General features: G+C 39.1%; 1 protein-coding gene across 4 annotated transcripts in view; it reads right to left on the reverse strand.

The window, feature by feature from the left end:
• kcnab1a (potassium voltage-gated channel subfamily A regulatory beta subunit 1a) overlaps positions 1-12,500 on the reverse strand; it is a 116,486-nt gene that overhangs the window by 34,378 nt on the left and 69,608 nt on the right. For all 4 annotated transcript variants that reach the window (XM_062067284.1, XM_062067281.1, XM_062067283.1 and 1 more), the window contains one exon: positions 8,122-8,165. In XM_062067284.1, coding sequence (XP_061923268.1) covers positions 8,122-8,165 — 44 coding nt within the window. The remainder of the gene's footprint in view (positions 1-8,121; positions 8,166-12,500) is intronic.

Below are 12,500 nucleotides of genomic sequence, written 5' to 3' on the forward strand. Positions count from 1 at the left end.
GCGTAGTTAATGAAGTTTTAGTTAGCAGCCTCCCCACCACTAGATGGTGTAGTTAATGAAGTTTTAGTTAGCAGCCTCCCCACCACTAGATGGCGTAGTTAATGAAGTTTTAGTTAGCAGCCTCCACACCACTAGATGGCATAGTTAATGAAGTTTTAGTTAGCAGCCTCCCCACCACTAGATGGCGTAGTTAATGAAGTTTTAGTTAGCAGCCTCCCCACCACTAGATGGCGTAGTTAATGAAGTTTTAGTTAGCAGCCTCCCCACCACTAGATGGCGTAGTTAATGAAGTTTTAGTTAGCAGCCTCCCCACCACTAGATGGTGTAGTTAATGAAGTTTTAGTTAGCAGCCTCCCCACCACTAGATGGCGTAGTTAATGAAGTTTTAGTTAGCAGCCTTCCCACCACTAGATGGCGTAGTTAATGAAGTTTTAGTTAGCAGCCTCCCCACCACTAGATGGCATAGTTAATGAAGTTTTAGTTAGCAGCCTCCCCACCACTAGATGGCGTAGTTAATGAAGTTTTAGTTAGCAGCCTCCCCACCACTAGATGGCATAGTTAATGAAGTTTTAGTTAGCAGCCTCCCCACCACTAGATGGTGTAGTTAATGAAGTTTAAGTCAGCAGCCTCCAAACCACTAGATGGCGTAGTTAATGAAGTTTTAATTAGCAGGAAATACGTCCCTGGACACATGAGAACTTTAATTATGACCAATGTATGATCCTGTAACTACTTGGTATCGGACTGATACCACAATTTCAACTGTGTGACTTTTCCCTCCAGGCGGTCTGACAGAGTTCAGTCAGTGCCTTGTTCAAGGGCACTATGTCCTTGAAAGGGGAAATGCACTTTTTTGGAATTGTCTCCATCATTCACAGTCCTTATGTAAGACAAGAAGACATGTGTTTTTTTCTTTTTTATGCATTCTAAATCGTAAAGAAATGTTAGCCACAGTCAGCTAACAATGGAGCTAACTATTCTGTCTATAACGCGCCCACAAAAACATCCAAAATGTTAGGATCCGCTGCTCGGATCACAGTTTGGTTACAGTTTAGTGTCACATGTGTTTTGTTTCTGTTGCCATGACGGCAGATTTTGCTCACCTGCCTCTGGTTAGCGTTTCGGGACGCGCACCTGTTGCCCGAGCGCTAATCAGAGGGCTATTTAGTCTTTGCCCGGGCAGCACTCTGCCTGGCTTCCTAGTTTGTTCACATGCAACAGCTGACGACCACTTTGCTTCCTGCTAGCTCTCATGCTAGATTATTTTGCTTGCTAGCTCCCATGCTAGTCGTTTTTGTTTTTCTCTTGTCTGATTTAGTTGTAAAAATAAATCATTTTCCTACCTGCAAGCTGTGTCCGAGCCCGTCTGCATCCTTGGGAGAACACCTCGCACCACGATGCGACCCGGTCGTTACAGTAGGAAGCCAGCAAGAAGAAGTTCTTCCGCAACGAGCACGTCGGAGGAGATGGACGAAGGTGCGTGGATGGTGTTGCGAGCAATGGAGGCGGAGACTCTCCGCTATTCCCCTTCGGAGCGCCAGGACCTGATATGGGGTCCTAACGGAAGGTTGGTCCCAATCCACTCCGTTTGGCCCGAGGACATCGCCACACCTCCGCACCACCGGACGCGTCAGCGAAGACGGAAGCCACCAAAGAGGTCTTCACTTCGCTGCCAAGACGCGCCACTCCCACAGACTCCTCCACCACCGGTACACAGTAAGCAATATTCAGCCCAAGTATCCCCTCCTCACATGTTTGGCAACCCTATCGACCACTTTGCCAAACATTTCACCGATTGGGCTGTCAGTCAGCTGGAGACCCACACAGATGACGTCATCCCGCCCACTGTGGATGACGTCAGAGACGAAGAATTTTTTTAAAATTCTTCTGCTCCTTTTTATCAGCCACCTCCTAAGGACTTGAATTCTAAGATAAGACATTATCAGGACATTTTTGTGAAATGTAAATCTAGTCAGTCCCGGTCACCTGACTTTCTAGCTCCACCCCCAGTGACTATTGCTCCGCCCACTGCACATATTTTTTCCCCCTGTGCTCCCACCCAGTCTCAAGTGGGGAGTAAGAAAAGACATTTTGGACAATTTAGAGGAGAGGATTCAGCCCTCCCCCGGACCTCCCACCACCCACCCTTGAAGACGGTTCCAATCCGCAAGGAGCGCGTCTGGGATCCGCTTTTTGAGGGGGGGGCTAGTACTGGGAGCTGTGCGAGTGGGGTGGCACAACGGCGTGCTAAGCCGCAACCTCCTGCTCGGCCACCGCCACCTGTCCTTCGGCGGGCTAAGCCACAACCTCCTGCTCGGCCACCACCACCTGTCCTACGGCGTGCTAAGCCACAACCTCCTGCCCGGCCGCCACCACCGGTTTTTCGGCCTGCTAAGCCGCAACCGCCAGCTAGGCCACCTGCACCTCGACTGGTTCTCACACCAGTACCTGCACCTCGACTGGTTCTCACACCAGTACCTGCACCTCGGCTGGTTCCCACAACAGTACCTGCACCTCGACTGGTTCTCACACCAGTACCTGCACCTCGGCTGGTTCCCGCACCAGTACCTGCACCTCGGCTGGTTCCCGCACCAGTACCTGCACCTCGGCTGGTTCTCGCACCAGTACCTGCACCACGGCTGGTTCTCGCACCAGTACCTGCACCACGGCTGGTTCTCGCACCAGTACCTGCACCACGGCTGGTTCTCGCACCAGTACCTGCACCACGGCTGGTTCTCGCACCAGTACCTGCACCACGACTGGTTCTCGCACCAGTACCTGCACCACGACTGGTTCTCGCACCAGTACCTGCACCACGACTGGTTCTCGCACCAGTACCTGCACCACGACTGGTTCTCGCACCAGCACCTGCACCACGACTGGTTCTCGCACCAGCACCTGCACCACGACTGGTTCTCGCACCAGCACCGGCTGCCACGACAGCGACTCCGGCTGCCACGACAGCGACTCCGGCTGCCACGACAGCGACTCCGGCTGCCACGACAGCGACTCCGGCTGCCACGACAGCGACTCCTGCTGCCACGACAGCGACTCCGGCTGCCACGACAGCGACTCCGGCTGCCACGACAGCGACTCCGGCTGCCACGACAGCGACTCCGGCTGCCACGACAGCGACTCCGGCTGCCACGACAGCGACTCCGGCTGCCACGACAGCGACTCCGGCTGCCACGACAGCGACTCCGGCTGCCACGACAGCGACTCCGGCTGCCACGACAGCGACTCCGGCTGCCACGACAGCGACTCCGGCTGCCACGACAGCGACTCCGGCTGCCACGACAGCGACTCCTGCTGCCACGACAGCGACTCCTGCTGCCACGACAGCGACTCCCGCTGCCACGACAGCGACTCCCACGGCGACATCTCAGCGACCTCGAGTGGTCCGGCGGCGCAAGCGGAAAGCAGGTCCCCGCATGCAGCCCTCGAGGACTCAGAGGCTGCTGAGATTCTGGCGCCACTCACGCCCACCTTCTCGGCGGCCACGAATGTGGCCTTACCGTGGTCGCCCGCCTCGCCCGCCTCGCCAGCGGCGGCGGCGTTCCATTCGCCGCCGCCACCTGACCCTTCCCCGGTGGATTCGGGGACACGTGGCCTGGCGACCCACCACCAAGTCACCCCCCCGCCCGCCCTTGACTCGTGAACTATTGCTTTTTTTTGGGGTTCCAGTTGTTTTTTTGTTTTCAAGGGACATCTGGAATCTGTCCTTTTAGGGGGGGGTACTGTTAGGATCCGCTGCTCGGATCACAGTTTGGTTACAGTTTAGTGTCACATGTGTTTTGTTTCTGTTGCCATGACGGCAGATTTTGCTCACCTGCCTCTGGTTAGCGTTTCGGGACGCGCACCTGTTGCCCGAGCGCTAATCAGAGGGCTATTTAGTCTTTGCCCGGGCAGCACTCTGCCTGGCTTCCTAGTTTGTTCACATGCAACAGCTGACGACCACTTTGCTTCCTGCTAGCTCTCATGCTAGATTATTTTGCTTGCTAGCTCCCATGCTAGTCGTTTTTGTTTTTCTCTTGTCTGATTTAGTTGTAAAAATAAATCATTTTCCTACCTGCAAGCTGTGTCCGAGCCCGTCTGCATCCTTGGGAGAACACCTCGCACCACGATGCGACCCGGTCGTTACACAAAAACCTCCATCAAGGTTTTATATACACACTAAGTATATATGTAATGTAGTAACATTCATAATAACATGTAATATTTACATATTTTATATACACACTGTAAGTATATATGTACTGTAGTAACATTCATAATAACATGTCATATTTACATATTTTATATACACTCTGTAAGTATATATGCAATGTAGTAACATTCATAATAACATGTAATATTTACATATTTTCATTGTTTTAAGTATTATATACACACTGTAAGTATATATGTAATGTAGTAACATTCATAATAACATGTACTATTTACATATTTGATATACACACTGTAAGTAAATATGTAATGTAGTAACATTCATAATAACAGGTAATATTTACATATTTTCATCATTTTAAGTATTATATACACACTAAGTGTATATGTACTGTAGTAAAATTCATAATAACATGTAATATTTACATATTTTATATACACACTGTAAGTATATATGCAATGTAGTAACATTCATAATAACATGTAATATTTACATATTTTATATACACACTGTAAGTATGTATGTAATGTAGTAACATTCATAATAACATGTAATATTTACATATTTTATATACACACTGTAAGTATATATGTAATGTAGTAACATTCATAATAACATGTAATATTTACATATTTTATATATACACTGTAAGTATATATGTACTGTAGTAACATTCATAATAACATGTAATATTTATATATTTTATGTACACACTGTAACTATATATGTAATGTAGTAACATTCATAATAACATGTAATATTTACATATTTTATATACACACTGTAAGTATATATGCAATGTAGTAACATTCATAATAACATGTAATATTTACATATTTTCATCGTTTGAAGTATTATATACACACTGTAAGTATCTATGTAATGTAGTAACATTCATAATAACATGTACTATTTACATATTTGATATACACACTGTAAGTATATATGTAATGTAGTAACATTCATAATAACATGTAATATTTACATATTTTCATCATTTTAAGTATTATATACACACTAAGTGTATATGTAATGTAGTAAAATTCATAATAACATGTAATATTTACATATTTATATACACACTGTAAGTATATATGTAATGTAGTAACATTCATAATAACATGTAATATTTACATATTTTATATACACACTGTAAGTGTATATGTAATGTAGTAACATTCATAACAACATGTAATATTTACATATTTTATATATACACTGTAAGTATATATGTACTGTAGTAACATTCATAATAACATGTAATATTTATATATTTTATGTACACACTGTAACTATATATGTAATGTAGTAACATTCATAATAACATGTAATATTTACATATTTTATATACACACTGTAAGTATATATGTAATGTAGTAACATTCATAATAACATGTAATATTTACATATTTTATATATACACTGTAAGTATATATGCAATGTAGTAACATTCATAATAACATGTGATATTTACATATTTTATATACACACTGTAAGTATATATGTAATGTAGTAACATTCATAACAACATGTAATATTTACATATTTTATATATACACTGTAAGTATATATGTAATGTAGTAACATTCATAAAACCATGTAATATTTACATATTTTCATCATTTTAAGTATTATATACACACTGCAAGTATATATGTAATGTAGTAACATTCATAATAACATGTAATATTTACATATTTTATATACACACTGTAAGTATATATGTAATGTAGTAACATTCATAATAACATGTCATATTTACATATTTTATATACACATTGTAAGTATATATGTAATGCAGTAACATTCATAACATGTAATATTTACATATTTTCATCGTTTTAAGTATTATATACACACTGTAAGTATCTATGTAATGTAGTAACATTCATAATAACATGTACTATTTACATATTTGATATACACACTAAGTATATATGTAATGTAGTAACATTCATAATAACATTTAATATTTACATATTTTCATCATTTTAAGTATTATATACACACTAAGTGTATATGTAATGTAGTAACATTCATAATAACATGTAATATTTACATATTTATATACACACTGTAAGTATATATGTAATGTAGTAACATTCATAATAACATGTCATATTTACATATTTTATATACACACTGTAAGTATATATGTAATGTAGTAACATTCATAACAACATGTAATATTTACATATTTTATATATACACTGTAAGTATATATGTACTGTAGTAACATTCATAATAACATGTAATATTTATATATTTTATGTACACACTGTAACTATATATGTAATGTAGTAACATTCATAATAACATGTCATATTTACATATTTTATATACACACTGTAAGTATATATGTAATGTAGTAACATTCATAATAACATGTAATGTTTACATATTTTTATCATTTTAAGTATTATATACACACTGTAAGTATATATGTAATGTAGTAACATTCATAATAACATGTACTATTTACATATTTTCATCATTTTAAGTATTATATACACACTGTAAGTATATATGTAATGTAGTAACATTCATACTAACATGTAATATTTACATATTTTCATCATTTTAAGTATTATATACACACTGTAAGTATATATGTAATGTAGTAACATTCATAATAACATGTAATATTTACATATTTTCATCATTTTAAGTATTATATACACACTGTAAGTATATATGTAATGTAGTAACATTCATACTAACATGTAATATTTACATATTTTCATCATTTTAAGTATTATATACACACTGTAAGTATATATGTAATGTAGTAACATTCATAATAACATGTAATATTTACATATTTTCATCATTTTAAGTATTATATACACACTGTAAGTATATATGTAATGTAGTAACATTCATAATAACATGTAATATTTACATATTTTCATCATTTTAAGTATTATATACACACTGTAAGTATATATGTAATGTAGTAACATTCATACTAACATGTAATATTTACATATTTTCATCATTTTAAGTATTATATACACACTGTAAGTATATATGTAATGTAGTAACATTCATAATAACATGTAATATTTACATATTTTCATCATTTTAAGTATTATATACACACTGTAAGTATATATGTAATGTAGTAACATTCATAATAACATGTAATATTTACATATTTTCATCATTTTAAGTATTATATACACACTGTAAGTATATATGTAATGTAGTAACATTCATAATAACATGTAATATTTACATATATTCATCATTTTAAGTATTATATACACACTGTAAGTATATATGTAATGTAGTAACATTCATAATAACATGTAATATTTACATATATTCATCATTTTAAGTATTATATACACACTGTAAGTATATATGTAATATAAACATAATATGTGACCCCTCCCCTCCCTTTAGAAGCAGCCTCAGCGATGTAACTAGGGAACTCCTCTACTGAATAAATAGAGGAGCGCGTGGGCTGTTCCTCAGAGCGTAGGGTGAGTCTGTAACTGAGTGTGCAGCTCCATGCGTTCTCCTCATGTGCAAAATTGAACTCTGTCTCTGCCTGATTCCTTGCTTCTTGTTCTGTTTAATAGATAGTTTGGTGCTTAAACCTGACACATTTTTTTCCGTTGATTGTTTTTCGCCCTGTGCCACGTTTCCTTTTTTACTCTAGTGTTCAAGTCAAGTGTTCAAAACCATTTGTTTATTCACTCTATCTGAAGAGAGTTCTCAGAAAGTGTTGAATAAAAAGCCTGCGTCGATCATCTCTCGTCTGCAACCGAGTCCTCGTTCTTGCCAAGGCCTAACAACTACAGTAGTAATATTTTCTTTAGTTACGCAATTTCTGTCTTATTGGAACTTGATGACATGACATTTAGTAAATGCTAAACGTGACGCATTAGTAATGAATCAAATACAAATAAATCAATAAAAATGAGAGGGAAATGACGTCTACTCACCAAGTCCGAGACACGACACTCTTAGTCCGGACTTGCCCAGGTTCCTGCAACAATGATGTTAAAAACATGAATATTCTGTTGCTCAACATTGTATTCATTATTCATAATTATTTATTATCCACACTTCTTTCCTGCGCCTGTCAAAAGCACTCAGGTGATTTATTGCTGACAAATTGTTCTTTTAGCATCCAAACTCAAAGCACTCGGAATTTTGAACGAGGATTTCATTTCATGAGCAGAAGACTGGTTTTCCCTGAGCGGCACCAAGATGGTGAAAAAGACCACGACTACTATAAGACCACACTACTATCAACATGAAGTGTTGTTGTAAAAGACCACGACTACTATAAGACCACGACTACTATCAACATGAAGTGTTGTTGTAAAAGACCACGACTACTATAAGACCACGACTACTATCAACATGAAGTGTTGTTGTATAAGACCACGACTACTATAAGACCACGACTACTATCAACATGAAGTGTTGTTGTAAAAGACCACGACTACTATCAACATGAAGTGTTGTTGTAAAAGACCACGACTACTATCAACATGAAGTGTTGTTGTAAAAGACCACGACTACTATAAGACCACGACTACTATCAACATGAAGTGTTGTTGTAAAAGACCACGACTACTATCAACATGAAGTGTTGTTGTATAAGACCACGACTACTATCAACATGAAGTGTTGTTGTATAAGACCACGACTACTATAAGACCACACTACTATCAACATGAAGTGTTGTTGTAAAAGACCACGACTACTATCAACATGAAGTGTTGTTGTATAAGACCACGACTACTATAAGACCACGACTACTATCAACATGAAGTGTTGTTGTATAAGACCACGACTACTATAAGACCACGACTACTATCAACATGAAGTGTTGTTGTAAAAGACCACGACTACTATCAACATGAAGTGTTGTTGTATAAGACCACGACTACTATCAACATGAAGTGTTGTTGTATAAGACCACGACTACTATAAGACCACACTACTATCAACATGAAGTGTTGTTGTAAAAGACCACGACTACTATCAACATGAAGTGTTGTTGTATAAGACCACGACTACTATCAACATGAAGTGTTGTTGTATAAGACCACGACTACTATAAGACCACACTACTATCAACATGAAGTGTTGTTGTAAAAGACCACGACTACTATCAACATGAAGTGTTGTTGTATAAGACCACGACTACTATAAGACCACGACTACTATCAACATGAAGTGTTGTTGTAAAAGACCACGACTACTATCAACATGAAGTGTTGTTGTATAAGACCACGACTACTATCAACATGAAGTGTTGTTGTATAAGACCACGACTACTATAAGACCACGACTACTATCAACATGAAGTGTTGTTGTAAAAGACCACGACTACTATAAGACCACACTACTATCAACATGAAGTGTTGCTGTAAAAGACCACGACTACTATCAACATGAAGTGTTGTTGTATAAGACCACGACTACTATAAGACCACGACTACTATCAACATGAAGTGTTGTTGTAAAAGACCACGACTACTATCAACATGAAGTGTTGTTGTATAAGACCACGACTACTATCAACATGAAGTGTTGTTGTATAAGACCACGACTACTATAAGACCACGACTACTATCAACATGAAGTGTTGTTGTAAAAGACCACGACTACTATCAACATGAAGTGTTGTTGTATAAGACCACGACTACTATAAGACCACGACTACTATCAACATGAAGTGTTGTTGTAAAAGACCACGACTACTATCAACATGAAGTGTTGTTGTATAAGACCACGACTACTATCAACATGAAGTGTTGTTGTATAAGACCACGACTACTATAAGACCACACTACTATCAACATGAAGTGTTGTTGTAAAAGACCACGACTACTATCAACATGAAGTGTTGTTGTATAAGACCACGACTACTATCAACATGAAGTGTTGTTGTATAAGACCACGACTACTATAAGACCACACTACTATCAACATGAAGTGTTGTTGTAAAAGACCACGACTACTATCAACATGAAGTGTTGTTGTATAAGACCACGACTACTATAAGACCACGACTACTATCAACATGAAGTGTTGTTGTAAAAGACCACGACTACTATCAACATGAAGTGTTGTTGTATAAGACCACGACTACTATCAACATGAAGTGTTGTTGTATAAGACCACGACTACTATAAGACCACGACTACTATCAACATGAAGTGTTGTTGTAAAAGACCACGACTACTATCAACATGAAGTGTTGTTGTATAAGACCACGACTACTATAAGACCACGACTACTATCAACATGAAGTGTTGTTGTAAAAGACCACGACTACTATCAACATGAAGTGTTGTTGTATAAGACCACGACTACTATCAACATGAAGTGTTGTTGTATAAGACCACGACTACTATAAGACCACACTACTATCAACATGAAGTGTTGTTGTAAAAGACCACGACTACTATCAACATGTAGTGTTGTTGTATAAGACCACGACTACTATAAGACCACGACTACTATCAACATGAAGTGTTGTTGTATAAGACCACGACTACTATAAGACCACGACTACTATCAACATGAAGTGTTGTTGTAAAAGACCACGACTACTATCAACATGAAGTGTTGTTGTATAAGACCACGACTACTATAAGACCACGACTACTATCAACATGAAGTGTCGATGTAAAAGACCACGACTACTATCAACATGAAGTGTTGATGTTTAGTTTCTTCACCGTGTCTCGGTGAGTATGTTGCTGGTCTGGTCTGGTCATCCTCGTGTGCACCTGAAGACGACTTGGTGGTGTGAAGGGAGCAAATATGACGGCGGTGAGGAAACGTTGAACAAAAGGCTACTTCAACAGATCATCATATTTACCACACCACTTCAACAGATCATCATATTTACCACACCACTTCAACAGATCATCATATTTACCACACCACTTCAACAGATCATCATATTTACCACACCACGGATGAAAAAGTGCACCGAGATGAAGAAGAAGCTTCCTGTCACACTTGAAGAGCAGCCAACAAATGGCCGACATGTTTTTGTCACTCCAGACTGGATCCCCACAGGAGCCCAGTCGGAAATACACTTTTGTTTACTCTTCCTCCCCCAGCGTCTACCTTTTCCCCACCTTTTACGGGGCACCGTACGTGTGGACCCATCACTGTTCCTGTTCTGTAACTTTGTATAATATTCATCTAATCTTGAACGCGTTTGTGCTGAAAGTGACATCTTCTTGTACTTGTTGTACAATAAAGACCATACCACACCATACAATACCATATATACCATACCACACCATACATTACCATACAATACCATATATACCATACCACACCATACATACAATACCATTCCCCACCACACCACACCATAGCATACCACACCATACAATACCATATATACCATACCACACCATACATTACCATACAATACCATATATACCACACCACACCATACATACAATACCATTCCACACCACACCATAGCATACCACACCATACAATACCATATATACCATACCACACCATACATTACCATATAATACCATATATACCATACCACACCATACATACAATACCATTCCACACCACACCATACCATAGCATACCCCACCATACAATGCCATGTATACCATACCACACCATACATTACCATACAATGCCATATATTCCATACCACACCTTACATACAATACCATTCCACGCCACACCACACCACACAATACCATAGCATACCACACCATACCACACCACACCATACATACAATACCATTCCACACCACACCATAGCATACCACACCATACAATACCATATATACCATACCACACCATACATTACCATACAATACCATATATACCATACCACACCATACATACAATACCATTCCACACCACACCATACCATAGCATACCCCACCATACAATGCCATATATACCATACCACACCATACATTACCATACAATGCCATATATTCCATACCACACCATACATACAATACCATTCCACACCACACCACACCATACCATAGCATACCACACCATACAATACCATATATACCATACCACACCATACATTACCATACAATACCATATATTCCATACCACACCATACATACAATACCATTCCACACCACACCACACCATAGCATACCAAACCATACAATACCTTGTATACCATACCACACCATACATTACCATACCACACCATACATTACCATACAATACCATATATACCATACCACACCATACATACAATACCATTCCACACCACACCACACCATACCATAGCATACCACACCATACAATACCATTTATACCATACCACACCATACCATACATACAA

Source organism: Entelurus aequoreus, linkage group LG13 (genome assembly GCF_033978785.1).
Source record: "Entelurus aequoreus isolate RoL-2023_Sb linkage group LG13, RoL_Eaeq_v1.1, whole genome shotgun sequence".
Taxonomy (NCBI): Eukaryota; Metazoa; Chordata; class Actinopteri; order Syngnathiformes; family Syngnathidae; genus Entelurus; species Entelurus aequoreus.